This window comes from Zalophus californianus, chromosome 12, assembly GCF_009762305.2.
Source record: "Zalophus californianus isolate mZalCal1 chromosome 12, mZalCal1.pri.v2, whole genome shotgun sequence".
In the NCBI taxonomy this organism is placed as follows: domain Eukaryota; kingdom Metazoa; phylum Chordata; class Mammalia; order Carnivora; family Otariidae; genus Zalophus; species Zalophus californianus.
Window position 1 is genome coordinate 99,774,521 of NC_045606.1, and position 19,253 is coordinate 99,793,773.

General features: G+C 56.1%; 1 protein-coding gene and 1 long non-coding RNA gene across 6 annotated transcripts; one reads left to right on the top strand and one right to left on the bottom strand.

Annotated features, from left to right (window-relative positions):
• Positions 1 to 1,209: 1,209 nt before the first annotated feature.
• Positions 1,210 to 8,298, top strand: LOC113912008. The gene is made up of 3 exons (XR_003516661.1): positions 1,210 to 1,343; positions 7,337 to 7,403; positions 7,967 to 8,298. It is a non-coding gene; the product is annotated as an uncharacterized LOC113912008 (long non-coding RNA).
• A 2,120-nt stretch (positions 8,299 to 10,418) lies between these two features.
• On the bottom strand, positions 10,419 to 18,749 carry ZNF467 (zinc finger protein 467). 5 transcript variants are annotated; one of them, XM_035723306.1, is made up of 6 exons: positions 18,438 to 18,749; positions 16,589 to 16,699; positions 16,202 to 16,277; positions 15,589 to 15,705; positions 14,692 to 14,805; positions 10,419 to 12,288 (listed from the first exon to the last, which is right to left on the bottom strand). In XM_035723306.1, the coding sequence occupies exons 3-6, from the start codon at positions 16,233 to 16,235 to the stop codon at positions 10,790 to 10,792; spliced, it is 1,764 nt and encodes a 587-aa protein (XP_035579199.1). In that variant the 5' UTR covers positions 16,236 to 16,277; positions 16,589 to 16,699; positions 18,438 to 18,749; the 3' UTR covers positions 10,419 to 10,789. The 5 variants fall into 5 exon arrangements, with proteins under 5 accessions (XP_035579199.1, XP_035579200.1, XP_035579201.1 ...); XM_035723307.1 differs by lacking the exon at positions 18,438 to 18,749 and adding an exon at positions 18,351 to 18,430; XM_035723308.1 differs by lacking the exon at positions 16,589 to 16,699.
• Positions 18,750 to 19,253: the final 504 nt, after the last annotated feature.

The following is a 19,253-nucleotide window of genomic DNA, read 5'->3' on the forward strand; positions in this document are numbered from 1 at the left end:
CCCAGGGTCCTGGGATGGAGCCCCGCATCGGGCTCCCTGCTCCGCGGGAAGCCTGCTTCTCCCTCTCCCACTCCCCCTGCTTGTGTTCCCTCTCTCGCTGTGTCTCTCTAAGAATAAATAAATAAATAAATAAATAAATAAATAAATAAATAAATAAATCTTTAAAAAAAAAATGTCCAGCCGATCGCAGTGCAAGTGCAAGAGCTCGGGGGAATGCAAGCCGCTGGAGAGCCCAGGTCCGCCACTGCCCGCGTCGGATCAGAACTGCGCTGCCCGCAGCCCTCCCCTGACAGACTGAGCTGGCCCCTTCCTGGCCCCTTCCCCGTCCTGCCCCGTCCCGTCCCCGTCCCATCCCTGCCCAATGCCAGGACCCTGCATTTCCATCTCTCCTCCTCTAGCTGTGGCTCGGTATTGCAGTGAAGCTCTATATTCTGGGTTGAACCCTGCCCTAAAGAGACATGTTGAAGGTCTACCCCTCTGTCCCTGTGAAGGTGACCTTACTTGGAAATGGGGTCTTTGCTGATGTCATCAGTTAAAATGAGGCCGTTAGGGTGGGCTAATCCAATGTGACTGGATCCTTCTAAGAGACACAGAGACAGACACACACACAGAAGACCACGTGAGAACAGAGGCAGAGATTGGAGGGATGCATCTATAAGTTGTCAACCTCAGAAGCTAAACAACAAAGAGTATCCAGCAGCAAATGAATGGGAGTTAGCACAGGAATTGCAACTTGGAACACACCAAAAATGGGGAACCATGGGCAAGTCTGGAGGGCAAAGGAAGACACTGACCTTTTATAGAGGAAAAGGTGAATTTGAGATAGGGTGTTATGAACAAAAGTTCATTGGAAGAAAATGGGAGTCCAGAGTGGGTGTCAGCCTCTCATTGGCTGCAGGAGATTGAAGTGCTGACCTCTCATTGGCTGTAGGAGATTGAGGTAGGGACCTCTCATTGGCTGCAGGAGATTGAGGTACTGACCTCTCATTGGCTGCAGGAGATTGCAGTGCTGACCTCTCATTGGCTGCAGGAGATTGAAGTGCTGACCTCTCATTGGCTGCAGGAGATTGAAGTGGTGACCTCTCATTGGCTGCAGGAGATCGAAGGGGTGACCTCTCATTGGCTGCAGGTGAGGGCAGCTTGCGGTTGCAGGAGAGGGAGGAAATCTTTCTTCTTCCAGCTGTACTATGTGAGCTAACGCAGGTGGTAGTGCGCGAGGGCCATCCCTTCATGGCTTTCAGACTCCATCTTGAACAAGGTTACCTTTATTCATTTTCACAAAGGCAGGGAACGGCCGGGAAGGATTGCCAGTAACACCAGAAGCTGGGAGAGAGGCCTGGCACGTATCCTCCCCCGGCAACTTCAATGGGGCATGTGGCTGATTTGGGACTCCTACCATCCAGAACTGTGAGAGAATACATTTCTCAGTTTCCCAGTTTGTGGGACTTTGTTACAGCAGCCCTGGGAAGTAATCCAGTGCCTTTGGTGAAGGAGCCCGGTGTGTGTGTGTGTGTGTGTGTGTGTGTGTGTGTGTGTGTGTGTGTGTGTGTGTGTGTGTGTGTGTGTGTGTGTGTGTGTGTGTGTGTGTGTGTGTGTGTGTGTGTGCGCGCGCGCGCGCGCGCGCGCATGCGTGCAGGGGAAGCAAGGCGAGCAGGCAAGCTAGGCAGGCAACGTGCAGGCAGGTCTCAATCCTGGAGCCCGGTGTGTGTGTGTGTGTGTGTGTGTGTGTGTGTGTGTGTGTGTGTGTGTGTGTGTGTGTGTGTGTGTGTGTGTGTGTGTGTGTGTGTGTGTGTGTGTGTGTGTGTGTGTGTGTGTGTGTGTGTGTGTGTGTGTGTGTGTGTGTGTGCGCGCGCGCGCGCGCGCGCATGCGTGCAGGGGAAGCAAGGCGAGCAGGCAAGCTAGGCAGGCAACGTGCAGGCAGGTCTCAATCCTGGGGCCCGGAGATGGGCCCAATCTGGGCAGCATCACTAAATCTGTGATACGTAGCGTAGGCTCTTGTCCCCGATTCCTACCCACCTGCTCCATGAACACATCCTGAGGTCCTTGTGTTCCTCAGAGCCTCTCTCCACCCTGTCTCATCCCCTCTGCGATTCACTTGCTGGACACCAGCCCCTCTTCCCACTGCCTCTGTTCAGGATGTTACAGTATGTGTTTACTATGGAGACGAAGCTTCATCCTGTGACAATTCCTCACTACTAAAGATCACAGCTGACGGCCGCCCTTCCACACAGACATCCTTCTCACCATTCAGCGTGACTCCATAACTCACAATCGCTCCCGGAAGGAGAGCATCTTGCAACAGATGCTCAAGCCCACATTCAGCAGCTTCGTGTTTTTTCTCAGGTCTGTGCCACCCGGAAATGTGGCTTCCTGTCTTGGGCCACTGGGGCAGGAGCCCCTTTCTCTCTCCCAGGAGACAGACGTGCACTAATGCAGTGGGACAATGTGGCCACATGGCCGAGAGCCTAGTCCAAGGGACATGGTCTCAGCAAGTTACCTCACCTCCTCAGAGAGGACCTCCTGACCCTCCAGGTCTAATTCATTGCTTCCTACCCTTCATCCCAGGACCCTTCACATAAACTTCCCTTATACATTGACCCACTGGGTCCACCCACCTGAGCTCCTTGAAAACCAGGAAGGTGAGCATCCTTTCTGAAAGGAAATAACAGAGTCTGGTGTACAAAAGTAGAGGCTCTAGGAAAATGCAAATCAAAACCACAATGAGAGATCAACTTACACTCATTAGAATGGCTATTATCAAAGACCAGAAAAAAGCCAAGTGTTGGTGAAGATGTGAAGAAATTGGAACTGTTGTGCCCTGTGGATGGGAAATCAAAATGGGGCAGCTGCTGTGGAAAGCCATGCGGTGGTTCCTCAAAAAATTAAAAATAGAACTGCCCCATGGTTTAGCAATTCCACTCCTGGGTGTATACCCAAAAGAATTGAAAACAAGGACACAAAGAGATATTTGCACATCTGTGTTGTTAGTGGTATTACTCACACTAGCCAAGAGGTAGAAGCAACCCCAGCATCCCTTGATGGATGAATTGATAAACAAAATGTGATGTGTACCTACAATGGAATATTACTCAGCCTCAAAGAAGGAAGAAAATGCTGCCACATGAGACAACATGAATGAACCTCAAGAATATTACGCTGAGTGAAATAAGCCAGTCACAAAAAAACTAATATTGTGTGAGTCTACTTCTCTGAGGGACTTAGAGTAGTCAAATTTGTAGAGACAAACAGCGTGGTGGTTGCCAGGGACTAGGGGGTGGGGAGTGACTGGGAGCTATTGTTTAATAGGTACAGGATTTCAGTTTTGCAAGATGTATCAGTCAGAGTTCTGTAGAAAAACAGAACTCATAGGATGTGCTTAGAGAGAGAGAAAGATTTGTTACAAGGAATTGGCTTGCGTGATTATGGAGGCTGGCCAGTCAGACGCTGCAGGGGAAGCCAGCAGGCTGGAGGCCCAAGGAAGAGCCTATACTGCAGATCATGGCTGAAGGCCTCTGCGGGCTGAAGGCTTGTTACCCAGAGAAGGTCAGTCTTGGTTCTACTCATGTCTGAAGCTGGTTGGGTGAAGCCCACCCACATTATGAAGGGCAAGCAACTTTACTTAAAGTCCACCTATTGAAATGTTCATCTCATCCCAAAACACCCTCAGAGAAACATCCAGAATAATATTTGGCCTAATAGATGCGCACCATGGCCCAGCCAAGTTGGCACATAATATGAAGCATCACACAAGATGAGAAGAGTTCAGGAGGTGGATGGTTGTGACAGTCGCTCAGCGATGTGAACACACTGAATGCCACTGAACCATACCCTTAAAAAGGGTTAAGATGCTATGTGTCAGGCTATGTGTATTTTACTACAACTCAAACAATCTTTTTTTTTTTTTAAAGGGACAGGCTCTAGAACCAAACCACTGCGTTGCTTTCATCATGTACTGCTGTGTGATTGTGGGCAGGTGACTTAAACTCTCTGAGCCTCTTTTGCCTACTCAGAAAAACTAGGGCAGTCCCAGAAAAACTGGGACAATGATGCCCACTCATAGGGCGGTAGTGAGGAAAAGGGAGCAGCCTCTGCAAAACCCTTAATTTGTGGAGTACTTAGCACAAAGTAAGTGTTCAAGATATTTTAGTTTATGACTGTTATTCCCAGCATCTCACAGTGCCAGGCACGTAGCAGATACCCCATTCATGTTTGTTGAATGAATGAATGAATGACCTCGTTCCAATGACTTAATTGCTCTGTGCCTCAGTTTCCTCATCTATAAAGTGGGGATAATAATGGTAGTTATTGCGAAGATTGGGCTGCGTTTACACACACACACACACACACACGCACGCACACGAAGAACTCAGGTCAGGGCCTGGCACACAGCAAGTATTAGGTAAATATTAGCTACTATTATTACTAGTGGTGGTAATGGCAAACCCCTCTCGTACCACCTGCCCCGTCCCTCAGCAGCTGCTTTGGAGCAGCCGACACAGGGAGGTGTGGTGCGGCAGGCAGCTCTGTGAAGTGCTGTGGAAGAAAGGAGTCCTGATTATTCGATGGCCCACCAGCAGAGGAACCGGGGAGGTAGGTTTGCTGTGCACTGATGCTGAGCTCGACAACCCCAAAATACCTGACCTCTGGGGGCACCGTGCCTGACTGTACAGCTCAGCACTTAATTACCCGCCATCCTGGATTGTTCTGGATTCTCCCACCTCCTCTCTGTCTGCTCTGGTCCTGGCATCCTTCAAGACTCACTCAGGACCCTCCTACTTACCAAGCCGGCCCTGACTGCTCTGGCCCACGCCCTTCCCTTGCCTGGACCCCTCCTGTGCCCATCGCTGGGCCATACCACCATATGTGAGGGGCTGGGTGTTTCGTGAAGCTCAAGCCTTCTCTCCCTAAGGCTTAGGTTTGTGAGTCCGGACTTTGGCTTTTATTTCTTTGGGGTCTCCTGGAGCAGCCGGAATGCTGGGTCCCAGAGCAACCCATGGCTTCTCTCTGGACTCTAAATGCCACGAGGGCAAGATCTTTCATTGAATTCCCTTCAGTGTTTGCACAAGGCTGGGTAGACATTAAAGCTCAGCCAATCTTAATGCGTGGAGGATTCAAATGCCAGAGCGTCCCTGCCTGTTGAGTTGACCAAGCCTGGGGGATGTATGGAGTCTTTCTGAGTTGAGATTCATAGGGATGTCCGGCAGGTCCCTGTGACCAGCGGGTCTCCTTGTCCAGCCCTACTGATGGAGAGGGGGAAGAAATGGGAGGTCAGGCTGCACGGAAGTTTCTTTGTCTTACTAACATGGACCAGACAGACTTCACTGAAGCCCGGATTTAGTATCTCATACGTTTACCCACTACATTTTGCTCATTTCACTGCTGCCAAATACCCTCTTTATCACTAACTTAATTTCCCAAGCATGGTGTCACCTTGAAGGACAATAGGAACAGTCTGAGCATCTGGATATCTTCCGACACAAAGTACACTGGCCATGTGTTTATTGGCAGCGCACCAGGCTGGCTCCTTCACTGACCCTCTCCCCTCCTGCTCAAGATGAAAAGCAGCAAGAGCATAGGAATGGAGTGCGTGGGGGTGCTGGGTGCCCCCGCTCATTGGTGTTCACGCTAGAAGCAGTGGTGGAGCCATTGGGGATGGTCCTGAAGTCCCAGGCGGGTAAGAAGCACCGTCTTCTGTTCACCACTGTGCCCTGGTGCAGGAGGCCAACACAGTTCTTCGTCTTTCTCTGCCTCCTCCAGCACTATAGTCATCACCAGAATGGCCCTAGGGCTGTATTCCGTCTAAGATCTCCCAGTTAGATTAACTGGAGGTTAGGAGATTGGGATAGGAGGAAGGTGGGAGCCGGGGAAAAGACCTAGAGGAGGGGGAAGAGTTTGTCAATCAGGACCGCGTCCCTTGCTCTTGTGAGTACAGATCACCCAAGTGGTGATGGCCACCAGAAATCCTGGAAAATAATAGCGATAAGATAGTGGTCCCCAGCCCATCCATTTGAGATGGAGTGGAGCTGGGCTACAGAGAGGCCAGAGGACTCTAATAAAGTCTAGGCCACAAGGAAAGGCCAGGTGGATGCCTGGTGGGGTTCAGGCCTCTACGGTGTTTGTCATGTCTGTGAACTATTACAGTTCAGGGAAACCTGCTGGATACCCACCCCTTCAGTGGTAAGTGAATTTGGACCCCATCTCCCTCACATGCAAGAACTCAGATCTGTGGGATGGAGGAGAGTTTTCTAACCTGTTGGCAGCTACAGGGATGCGAAGCTCCTTCTCCCAGCCAGCAGGACAGTGGGCCGGGCTCTAGGGCAGCCCCCCCCAACCCCCCACTAACACTGCAGGCCTGTATTGCCTTCTCCCTGACCCCAAGGACAACCTTATTGACATGTGCCATCACATAAAACACAATGGGATGGAGTTTCTGTTTGGGATGAAAAGGTCCTGGAAACATAGCAGTGATGTTTACATAACACTGTGAATGTACTTAGTGCCAGTGAAGTGTATACTTTAAAATGGTTAAAATGGTCAATTTCATGCAATGTAGATTTTACCACGTTAAAAGAAAAGTTTGGGAATCTCAAACGGTTAGGCGAGAAGGGGGAGGGTCACCGGCTGTGAGAGAGCAGGATCGGAGGACCCCACGGGGCTTCGGGGCTTCGAGGGTCGCGGGAGAGAGGTGTGCGGGGAGAAGGTGGGGATGGAGATGTCCTCTCCCTCCTTCCTTGCCTGGGAGCTGGACCCCACCTGCCCAGCTCTGTGTTCAGGCCCTCCTCTCCTGCTCTGAGCTCTCTGGTCTTTAGAGCCACAGAAATGCTTATGTGGCATTTCCTTGACATTCAGCTCTCATGTTCAGCGTAAGCTCCTGACGGCCATGTGGTGTGGTTAAACACCTCCATGTTTCTCTGTGCCTGGTACAGACGGGCGGGGGAAGACCGGGTACTCGCCACCCAGTGGCTACCGTCTATCTTTGTTTGGAACACGATCGGGGAGAAATAAATAAATTTTAATGAGTTAATAAAACGTTTTGTCTTCTCTATAGAAATAGTACATTTGTGCTTTACTTCTCAGAGCATTTTCACATGCTGGGATGTGGTTCTAAGGTAAAAATGTTGATGCTTTCCCAAGATGGTCATACCTGGGCTGGCTCCCATGGGGGGCGGCATGGGCGGTATATATTGTCCGCGAGACCACCACTGTTCCACTCTGCACTCCTCCCTGGAAGCATCCCTCAGGGATCCCAGCCTTCCCTTGCAGATACATTGCATTTTTTAGCATCATCTCCTGTTTTGACACTAAATGTCTTGACTATTTGCCAACAAACTCCAAGAATTCAAAGATACACCTTGTCAAGAAGATTCAAGAGAATGGGAAGTCCTGTAAATGTCTGGCACATGGTAGGTCTCCCCAAACATGCTGCAGATCTAAAAGCTGTTCTTTTTTTTTTTTTTTAAGAGAGAGAGCATGCAGGCGTGGGGGGAGGGGCAGAAGAAGAGGGAGCGAGAGAATCTTGTAGTTTTTTTTTTTAAGATTTATTTATTTACTTGAGAAAGAGAGAGAGCATGCATGCTTGCATGAACGGGGCGGGGGGTGGGGCAGGAGAGGGAGGAGAATCCCAAGCAGACTCCCTGCTGAGTGTAGAGGGGGATCTCATGACCCCTGAAATCATGACCTGCGCCAAAACCAAGAGTCAGATGCTCAACTGACTGAGCCACCCAGGAGCCTCGGGAGCAAAAGAATCTTAACAGGCTCCACACCCAGCATGGAGCCCATTGGGGGGCTCAATCTCAGGACCCTGAGGTCATGACCTGAGCTGAAATCAAGAGTCAGATACTTGAACCAACTGAGCCACCCAGGCGCCCCTAAAAGTTGTTCTTACAGAAGAATTCCAGAATGTTTAGAGAAATATAAACACTGGTATAACCAACATAAATGTTGCTTTCATGTGTTTGATTTTCAGAGTCTGCAAGATTACTTTTTTTAGCAGAATCACAAGTTCAGTGCCTGGGAGGCCTGGGAGGCAACTCCAGAGAGCACAGCCGAAGGGCAGGCCGACGGCCCAACACACTGCGCCTCCTCCCCTACGTCTGAAGAGGCCAACTTCCTCTCAGCTCCAGCCACTAGTCTGCTGTGTCTTCCAACTTTTCCCAAGAGAAGCTGAAATTCCAGAGTTTCAAGGGAAATTTCCAAGTACTGAAAATGCTGCTGGGGCCAAACTCGGTGGCTCCTGCTTATGGCCGCAGGGCCACGGTCACCTGGAACCCCCTACTCATTCTTGGCCGCAAAAGTTAAACTTCCTGCATTTAGAACCACGTGTCCTCCTTCCTTCGCCTCACGGTCAAAGGGGCCTCCTGAGCCACCTCGGCCATCCACCGGCACCTTGGTCTCATTTTCTTCTACCTTCTAAGGGCCAGTGCATTTGTGATTCACCGTTGCAACCTGAATTCCGTCCCCACTGCCCCAGAAGCAGGTCTCAGCAAGGCTGCGAATGATCTCGCCGCACAATCCAGAGGATTCAGAAGTTCTTATTACGTGATCTCTCGACACCCTTCAGCTGGGGACTTCCTCCTCTATCCGAAAACACTGCCTTTCTTCAGCCCTGCCGTGCATCTCCGGGTTTCCCTTTCCACTCTCTGGCACCGCACGCCCCCAATCTTTCCAGACTTCTCTGCACGCCATCCCCTGAATGGGAGTGTCCCGAGGGTTCTGTCCCAGGCCCTCTCTTTGCTCACTCCACACTCGCTTCTCTTGGATCATCCACTGCCCCATAGCTTGACAAACATGTCGATGGGCCTCAGACCTCTCTCCGGCCCAGACCCCCCTCCGGAGCTCTGCATCCACATGGCCTGCTTCCTGCTGGGCACGCACTGTTTCCATCTCGCTCAGCAGATTCAAGACTGCTCCGCCTCCTGTGTTGCCCGTCTCAGGGGAATGCTGCTGTTGGGTAGTCGGTCGTCAAGCAGAAATCACACCCACATCGCCACCCCGCTTCTCCCTCTCTGCACTGGGCAACTTATCCCGTGCCTGGTAAGTGTCTCTTCGGTCTGTTACTTCTCTCCATCTCCTCTGGCACCACCACGGTCCACAGTCCCCACCACCTGTCACCTGGACTGCTCATGGGCAGGTGTCCTGCCGCGCCCCCTCCAGCCAGCCCATCCTCTGCAAGTAGCCAATCATCTTTCTAAAATGCACCCATGTCAACATCATTCTCTTCCTGCCCTGCCCAAACCCTTCCATGGCTTCCCACTGCCCCTGGACAAAGTCTGAGCTCCCTGGTCTGTGCTGAAGGCTTTCCTGGTCTGCCCTTCCTCGTCCTCTTTCTTGGGCTCCTCAGGTCTCTCATTCAATGCTCACTCTACCGGCCAGCGGTGCTGGACTTTGGACCTCTGCATGCACCGTCTTCTCCAATCTCCCCCTTCAGCTGGATCCTCATGCTCATTCTTCAGGCCTCATGGTAGAGATGTCCTGCAAACCTCCCTTGACCTTTCCTAGACTTGGGATGTCCTCACCACACACCCCCCTCCAAGCCCTCTGGGCTCGCCCTAGCCGAGGACTTCTGACATTTCTTGCAACTCTGTCTGTCTCACTATTCTTTCCCAGTGCCTAGTGTAGTGCTTGGCAGGCAGTAGGCACCCAATAAATATTGGCTAGGGTTATTTTTGGTGATGGTAATGCTAGAGTTGGAAACGGTCTCAGCCCTCATCAACCAACAATCTATGGTAATGAAATAGCTGAGTTGCAAGAAAATGAATGCTCCGCTCCAAGTCCTATGAGAGGCACAGGAGGGGTCAGACCTGAGCCTTCTCCAAGTCCAGCATGTTCCCCATCATCCTCCCCTCCCCTTCACTGCCAGGCAGCCAGCCAGCCAGCCAACCGGCTGGGCACACGCAGCTACAGAGACGTCTGGATCAAACATCCATCATAAAGACAGAACGTAGGGGAAATGGTGTTGGGAAAGCAACCTTCATCTGCTGTTCATGTCCTTCCTCAGGCTGCCAGGCAGGGAGGCAGGTGGGGCTGCTGTTCCGAGATCTCCTCGGGAGAGTCCCAGAACCCACGGTGTTGCACGCCATCTCCATGGGAATGGCCAAAGGGCGCCCTGCCCTTCTCTGCATTCCCTACAGTTTCAGCCTCAACACCTGCTATGAGAAATGCATGTTCATGCTTCTTCCATCAAATGTCTGAGCTAGAAGCAGGGAGCAGGATAGTGGCTTAGCAATTAGCTCTATTATATTTTCATTTGGTAGAGCCCATTACCAACGCCTGGCTAAATTTAGCTCACCTGGGGTAGGAAGGGACGGTCCTCTGGTGGAGGACTCAGGTGGGGTAGTGGATGTGAAGAGTCAGCTGTTCCCCCCAACCCCAGCCCCACCCCCACCCCCGGCTCATGTAACAGCTCCAGAACCTTCAGATTTTAATTTTAATGACACTTCAAGTACACACATAACCATTCTTTCACTCCCCCTGGAAGGGCTCCTGACCCAGTCAGGCCTTGGGGGGTGGGGGTAGGAGGGTCCAAAAAACAAACGTTCTGATGGGGTCTCTTGTGAGATTCTTGCCGAGACTCATGCCTGAACTGTTCCCAGCAAGGGTTCACACTCTGAGCATTGTCTTTGTCACAGAATGTCAAAGCTGGTTATCCTTTCCGGACTTTTCTCTCCGGCAAGATAAAGAGGGAAGAGCAGCCATCGGGGTGCAGGCCATCGTGCTCACCGCCCAGAAGATCCCCAGCATGGGTCTCTCCAACCAGTGAGCCAAGGAAGGGGCCCGGAGAGAACAGGGCTCAGAAGAAGAGGGGGGGCGCTGGCACCTCTGTGGGAGTGGGCCAGGCTGGGGCCGAGAGGTCGGCGTCGGGGGCAGGGTGGGCGGCTTCGCCGTGGATGCGCTGGTGCCGCACCAGGTGGGTCTTGCGGCTGAAGCTCTTGCCGCATTGCGGGCAGGAGAAGGGGCGGGAGCCGGTGTGGATGGCCTGGTGGCGCACCAGGTTGGTTTTGGAGCTGAAGCTGCGGGCGCAGACGGCGCAGGCGTGGGGCCGACTGCCCGTGTGCACCGCCTGGTGGCGGCCCAGGTGCGACTTGCGGCTGAAGCGGCGGCCGCACTGCGCACAGGCGAAAGGCCTGGCGCCGCTGTGGGCTCTGGAGTGGGCGACCAGATTGGGCCTCGAGCCGAAACGGCGGCCACACTGCGCGCAGGCGAAGGGCCGCTCGCCCGGGTGCACCCGCCGGTGCCGCGCCAGGTGCTGCCCGTGGGCTAAGCCGCGCCCGCAGTCCGCGCAGGAGGACCGCTCGCCGGCGGGAGCGCCCTGGGTCGCCGGGGTGTCCCCGGGCGCGCAAGCCAAGGGCTCGGCAGCGGCGGGGTCCACCGTGGTGCCCAGCGCGCACTCGTCGCACCCAAAGGGGCGCCCCTCGCCGCGGTGCAGACGCTGGTGCGTGGCGAGGTTCTTCTTCCAGCCGAAGCTCAGGCCGCAGTCGGAGCAGGAGAAAGGCTTGGGCCCGGGAGGGGACGGGGTGGGGGACGGGGCGGGGGAACCCGGCGAAGCGGGCGCGTCGGGAGAGGATGGGGCGCGGCCGGCCGCCTCGTGCACCCTTTGGTGCCGCACCAAGTGCTGCTTGTGCGTGAAGCTGCGTGAGCACTGCGCGCACTGGTAGGGCCTCTCGCCGGTGTGGATGCGCTGGTGGCGGATCAGGTGTGTCTTTTTGCGAAAGCGCTTCTCGCACTCGGTGCAGGGGAAGGGCCGCTCGCCCGTGTGCGTCTTCTGGTGCGAGCCCAGGTGTATCTTCTGGCTGAAGCGCTTGCCGCACTCCGCGCACGGGTAGGGCCGCTCGCCGGTGTGCGTGCGCAGGTGGCGGGTCAGGTGCGCCTTCTTGCTGAAGCGCTTGTCACACTCGGAGCAGGGGAAAGGCCGCTCGCCCAGGTGGCTGCGCAGGTGCAGCAGCATGTGCGCGCGCTGCGCGAAGCTGCGGCCGCAGTCTGGGCAGGCGCAGGGGCCCTCGCCGCGATGCAGCCTCTGGTGCAGCCGCAAAGTCAGCTGGTCCCGGAACCGCCGCTCGCACTCCCCGCAGCCATAGGGCTTCTCCGAGCTCGGGGCCCACCCGGCCAGCGCGAGTCCGTCCAGTGCCCCCTGGGTCCCGGGCTCCAGCTTGTACGCGGCGGCCAGAGGCCCCAGGTCCGGCGCGGGAAAAGGGCCGGGGAGTAACGGTAGATGCTGGGGCCATTCGCCCTCCTCTTCTGCCTCCTGATCCTCCTCCTCCACCTTCACCTTCCGTATCATCCACTCATCGCCTGAAGAGTCAAAACCAGACGAGCCAATTAAGCCCCACTTTTACTTATGCCACGTTTATTTGCCAATAGGAGCACCACTTCTGGAGCCCCGCCAGTCTGGCTCTTGTTCTCTCCCTTCTACTGGAAGCTTCCCGGGAATGACCAAATCCGAAGGGCACCGTTCGGTCCACCTCCTTGGTTCCTTGCAGCCCAGGAAGCTGCTGAGAGCCCCCAGCTCCTCCCGCGTGGGGGCTTTCTCCTAGGCTCCCGCGGGGCTGGGGAGTGTTTTCCCTGCCTCTGCAGAAGGCACGGGGGACTTTTGTGCCCCCTGAATATAAACGTTGCTCAAAGTTCAATCCTCAGACTTCACTCCGGGTTCATCTGCTCACGTAGTTAGCTGCCCCAGAGCTTCCAGCCCTTTCTGGAACCACAGTCTCCCATCAGCTGAGCCGCTCTAACTCCCTTCTAGTGGCCACGGAGTTGCCTCTCCAAGGCCCCCCCGCCCTTGCCCCTAACTCCCTTCACTCTTGCCTCTGGAGCCAGGTGGGAAATCCCAGTTTAGGAAGAGGAGGATGGAGTTTACAGGAATTGGGGAACCAGTGAACAGTGCCAACCTCTGGAGGAGCAGGGAGCACCCTCTGGGGGAGCAGGTTTGAGGTGGGTCCCATTGGCCCTTTGCCTCGCTTGGGCACTGCAGGGGTCCAGCCAAGAGAAAGGAGCTCAGGGCCCAGACTGGGAGCATCCACTTGGGTTCTCCTCTGCCACTAGCCAGTAGTGTGACCTTGGTTAACTTACCTCTGTTACCACTCTGAGCTCACTGTGTTAGTTTGCTTAGGTATAAGGGTTGTGTTAGTTCATGGTTCCTAAACATGGTGCCACATCATAACCTCCTGGAGACTTTTACCAAATGCATCTATGGGAGCAGGGTGCATGAATCTGTCCTCTTTCTTTAAAGCTCCCAAAGTCATTCTTGTTTAAGAACCATTGAACCAGATGATCTGAGTCCTGTCTGGCTCTGAAAATCTGTAATAGCCTGAGCACTAGTGGACATGCGCACACGGGCTGTCACAGTTAGACTTACTCCCAGTTTCTTTCACCAATCCATCAGTTCCAAACAACTATTTATCCTATTGTGATACTGCTCTCCTACTCAAGAACCATCAATAGCTCCCTGTTATTTACAGGATAAAGTAAATTCGAGCTGCATCTGAGGTTCATGCCAACCTAGTCCAACTGTCTTACTACGTCCAGGCATAAATGCTCCTCCGCAGCCAAGCTGGTCTTCTCTAACCCCAACCACACGTCAACTTTTCTGTATTAAAGTCTCTTCTCAGCCTAGAATGTTTTCTCATCCTCCACCCCACCATCAGAGCTGATGTCTACACCTCCCTCAAAATGTAGCAGAGATCACCAAAATCTTTGACAAATCCAATGCATGAAGCTCTCTTACCTAGAGCACTTACTGTTAACACCGTTACACTGCCTTGCAATGTGGCTTTATTGTTATTTGTTCTTTTAATTCCTTACTCTAGTTCATATTAATGTCATCTCAGCTAGACTTCAGCTCCTGAAAGGCAGATGTCTTGTGTTCCATTTCTGTATGTGTCTGATACAAACGAGGATTGCCACCATTTATTGAGTGCCAACCACAGATGACACACGGTCCATCCACTGTCACAAAGCTTCCCAGGAACCATGAAGTGACTCTTCTCCTTGCTCACAGGTGAACAAACAAGCTCCTGGAGGTGAAGGAGCCTGTCTAAAGTCACTGGGCTAGGAAATGGAGAGGAAGGATTCAAACCGGGTCTGTGTCAGCCTAGGAGCAACCTCTGTGTTCCCTTCTACCTAAAGCAGCCTGGACCTAGCAGGCCCTAAATAAGCCCCTGGAATAAGCGACATCAGTCAGGCAGAAGGTGCTCAGTGTGGTGGGAGTGGAAGGGAGTGATGGCAGCATTGTGGAGAGAGAAATCAACTGTTCGATCAAACTGGGTGTCGGGGAGATGAGTCCAGTACCACAGATTTGGAGACTTTGGGGACCACCGAGGCCAGTGGAGATTTGGGGGAGGGAGCTTGTTTGGGGTGGGGGAGGCAATGAAAAGGTAGGTCTTCGTGGGAAGGGTAATTCAAGTGGTCAACAAGTACACACATAGACAGGGGGCGGTAGGAGGAGAAGTTCAGACTTCTAGAGGATGTTGAGGTGAGGGTCGGTTTCTCTGGGTGACCAGCCTCTCTGAGTCCTGTCATCTATGATGTGGAGTTCCCCCTGGGGGCTGAAGCTCTACTTCAGAAAGGTGCCAGGGACTGATTCATCTTAGGTTGGAAGGGCCTAAAGGGGCTGCCTCATCAGATAGCAGCCGGGAGTTGACAAGGCCCCTGTCCCCTCTGCCTGGGCCCCCGGTGGGCTGGAGAGATGGGTGGACTTACCTGGGCAGGAGCCCATGGGCTCGGCCTTCTGTGGCGTGCACACCTGGCCTCCTCTGCAGGGGGCTTGAGCTTCTTCAGTGTGGGCACCTTCCACTGGTCTGGGAGCCTCGTGCCCTGGCAGAGAACAGGCTACCTCAAGGACTCCAAAGACATCCCAGATGGACAGAGGTCCCCACTAGTGCCATCAAGCAGGGGCTTTTGCAACCCTAGTCCCAGCCCCACTGGCAGGATTGTGTCCCACATCATACCTGCAGGGACTGAATTCCCAGCTGCCCCTGGGCAGCCTCAGGCTCCTTCAAGCAGGAGCAGCTGCAAGCTAAGGCTGTGGGGTTGCAAGAGCCACCACTGTGAGGAGCTTCTGGAATATGTGTGGGAGGTAGTGGAAGCAAGGAAAGGTCCCTGCCCTGGGACTTGCATGAGACTCCTGGGAGGGGGGCTGCAGACCTCCCAGCCACCAGAGGGACCCAAGTTCCAGGCAAATCATTGCACAAGATCAGAATGTCAAGAAGCCAGACATGGGAGCTACTTAGCCACCTTCCTCACCTCTTCCAAATCTTGCTCAAATCTTACCTCCCCAGTGGGGCCCACTGTCACAGTCACACGATTTAATCCTGCAGGCCCCTCACCCTGCTTTATCCCTGGCCCTCCCCATAGCACACATCCCCTTCCGACACAGTTTATAAGTACATTTGTTTTTATATTTGTTGTTTGCTGACTTTCTGCCCTCACTAAGATTAAGCTCTTGGAAGGCAGGGATCTTTATCTGTTTGGTCACTGAGGTATTCCAAATATGGAGAATAGCACCCTGGCACTTAACAGGTACTCAACAAATACTTGATGAGGAAGGAAAAGGTAGATCCCACCCCGAGCCACTGCTCATGGTCCCCACCGACTTACCAGAGCATGTGCCCAGCATGCTGTCTTCCCTGGAAGGGGACATCTGTTGCTGGTTATTATGGGACCCTTCCCCAGGCTCACTTTGGGGGGCCATCTCCGGCTGTCCCACAGAGAATCCTGTTATAGGCAGAAGGATGGGACCAAGTAAAGCGTCTAGTACAGGTGATCAAAGGGAGGGGCTCTTCCCCTTCCCAAAAACAGGTAAGGGACTTTTTTCAACTTGGCTCAGGAAGGAAGGGTCTCTAGCCAGCATGACAGGGGAGAGCCGGGCTCCCCAGCAGCCTGGCCAGGTATCCACCTCAGCCCCTTTGCACTGAGTCAAGGGCAGGTGAAGGAAGAGATAGACTAGATTTAAACATCCGGGGGCTCTGGGAGTCCGCATGTGCACATGTGCACATGCAATCCCGCACACCCTCCACAGGGCCAGGCATGGAAATAGACCCTGATGGAGCTGAGGCTGCCCTACAGGCTCCGGGGGCGGGGTGGGGGGAGGTGTCTCTGGGGTCTCAGGGTTGCCATCTTCTGAGGACAGGAGGTAGGGAAGCAGCAGGCCTAGGGTGCTGCTGAATCCTGCCTTCCGCCCACCCACGTTCCTTGAGTGCTGCTGGCTCACCCAGAGAGCTGAGGGCCTCAAAGGTCTCTCTCATGGCAACCCAGGGTAGCTCCTCCTGGGAACCAGGCCACACGCCCTAAGGAGAAAACACATCCTTGTTCACATTCTTCTCCCGACAGCTGCCCCTTGGGCCTTGGCTCTGCCCAACCTCTCCCCATCAGCCATCCCCAGGAGCTCCAAAGGTGATGTCCCCGGGTACAGGTAAGGGGAATGAAGGAAGATGGGTTTCAGAAAGCCAAGAGATCTTTGAAGGCCAAGGCCAAGGCCCTGAAGCCACTTCCGCGGGCTCTGGTCAGCTCCAGAAATCAGCTGCAACCCTACCCTCACCTGGCGGGTCTCTGAACCAGGCCCAGCCCACCAGTGCGCCCCACCCCCCAGTGCCCTTGCCTGGGGACGTCAGGAATCAATCGATTCTCTGGGGAGAGGGTGGACAGTGGAAGACCGGGGTGGGGAGCCGGGAACGTCATCTCCTGGGCCCTCCGGCTGTCACTGCAGGAGCTGGTGAAATAGGAGCCAGCCGAGGGGCGAGGGGCGGAGGTGAGTGTCACTATTGGGCAACCGGTGGGGGAGGCCCTCCGAGGAGGGTCTTTGCTGAAGGCAGGAAATGGCTCTTGCTTCCTCTCCCCAAAACCCTACTTCAAAAGCCATCGCCCCTCCCCCTCAGGGCTTCCCCCGGCCGCCACACCCCGCCCTCGAGCCCCCTTCCCAGCTCCTCCTCCAGCGGGTTCCCTGCCCCTCCCCCAGCGGACTCCCCTCCCCCTTCCCCTCCCCCCCCCCCCCCCCCCCCCCCCGGTCTCTCTGGCAGCCTTTCTTCTGCCCCTCCCTTCTCCGGCTCCCTCTGCCTTCCGCCCTCTCTCCCCGCCGAATCCGGCCGGCTCCCCAGCCCCCCCCCCGCCCCGCCCCTCCGGCTCCTCCCCCCGCTCACAGCCGGGCCAGCCCCTCCCGGCCCCCTCCGGTAGGCCCTCCCCAGCCACCGCCCCCCTGACCCGCAGCTCCGGGCAGTCTCGGCGACAGAGCTCCCCTCCTCCTCCCCCGGCTCAGGGCCGCCTTTCCCTTCCCTCCCGGTTCTCCCCCAGGCTCCATCCCCCTCCCCGGCTGCACACCCTCTCCCTTCCTTTCCCCCTCCTCTTTTCCTTCCTCCCTAACGCCGCCCTCCTCCTCCCCGCTTTTCTCCCTCACCCCGCACTCCCCTCCCCTCTCCCTCTCCTCCCCCACTCTGGTTTCCCTTCCTTCTCCTTTCCTCTCTTCACCTCAGTTCCCTCCCTCCCTCCCCCCTCCCCAGCCCTCCTCCCCTCTCCCCACACCATCCTCCTCCCTCTCTCCCCGCCTCCCTCCTGCAGCTTGCCTTCCCCTCCGAGGCCCCCGTCTCCCTTCCCCCTTTGCCTCCCCAGCAGGCTCTCGCTTCCCTACCCTCCCGGTCCCCAGTCCCTAGAACCGCTCTTCCCCTCCCCCTTCCAGTGCGCTCCCCGAGCTCCCTCCCTTGTCCCCAGGCTCCCCCAAGCCTGGGAGTCTGTGGCTTACGGCTCGCTCTGGACCTTCTCACTGACCCTGTTCCTCCCCACCCCTGCCTCCCAACACACCTCCGCTTCCCTCCCCTCTCTCTCAGTGGCTACCTTCCCCATTTCTGTTCCCCACTGACTTCTACCCCCCCCAAGTTTTCCTCCCGACCAGACCCCTCCCGTCCCACCTCCCCGCCTCCGTTTGTCCCCTAGAGCCTCTTCGCCCAGACCTCACTCCAGGGCCCAGCCCCTCCCCGGCTCCCGGGCTCACCTGTCAGCGCCCTTCTCTCCCGCCCCTCCCCAAAAGGCCAGATCCCTTGGCCTCGTTGTCCCCCCCTTCCCCCACGGCCCCCTCCCACACTCCCTCTACCCTGTCCGGAGACTCCTCACTCCCTCCCCTCGGGAGCCTCCCAACCCTCTCCCACCGGACTCCCACCCGGCCCCCTCTCCCCAGCCTCCGCCCCTCCCTCCAGATCCCCGGTCCTCCTCCTCTTCACGACTACCGTGCCCACCCTCAAGCCAGGCCCTCTCTCCCCAGCCCCAGCCCCTCCCTCCTCCAGCCCCTGCCCCTCCCCTGCCCTTTCTTGCCCCCCCCAACCCCACCTCACCCCCTCCGGCGCTCCCAGCGCCCCCACCCCCGGGGCTGTCACCTGCGCGGAGCGGGCAGTGACTGAGTGTCGGTGTAGAAGGGGAAGCGGGCGGAGCTGCCTGCCGCTGGGCGCCTCCACGGCCCGTACCTGGCGGGCTGGCCGGTCGGGTCTCCCCGCTGCTGGCGGGACCCAGGCTCCCCGGCCTTCTGCCCCGGCCGGTTCTGCTCGCAATGGCGCCCGCTGCCTGTAGCTCGGGTGCCGACTGCCCGAAAGACTGACAGACTGACAGCCCCGAAACTTCGCGGGGAGGGGAGAGGAAAAGACGCGGAGGGAGCGGGAGCGGGGAAGCGGCGCCCGGCAGGGGGGAGGGGAGCGCGGAAGGAGGAGGGGAGCTGCGGGGCACCCCGTGGGGGAGGTAGGGGTAGGGGGGTGCTGGAGTGGGGTCGCAGGAGGGCGCACGGCGGGGTTAGGCGTGCAGGTGACGATGTGGAGGGACGGAGGCCCAGAGTAGGTGATGGAAAGTGGGAGCCTAGGAACGAGGTGGGGGGAGGGAAGAGGGGGAAGGGAAGGGAGGAGTGTGGGGGGAGGGGTGGAGGAGGGAGAGGAGGCAGGGAGGAAGGGCACGCGGGCTGCGCGGGAGGGTGCTCGCAGGCGCCGAGGGAGGAGCCAGGGGAAAGGTGGAGCGCGAGGGGAGGGGGTGCGGTGGGGAGTTGGGGAGGAGAAGAGGAGGGGGCGTGCTCGGAGGAGGAGAGCCAGTGAGTGTCTGCGTTGCTGTCTTTGAATCGCGAGTGCCCCCCCCTGCCCCCCCCGGAGCGTATCTGTGCGGCGCTTCGTCGCGGTGGGATCGAGTCTCCCGACAGTCGGTCTGTGGGGTCGATCTGGGAAACTCCGACCCCGCCCCTCCTCTCTACCCCGATTCCACCCGGATCCGCTCAGACCCACAACCGCCGGCAGATTCCGGAG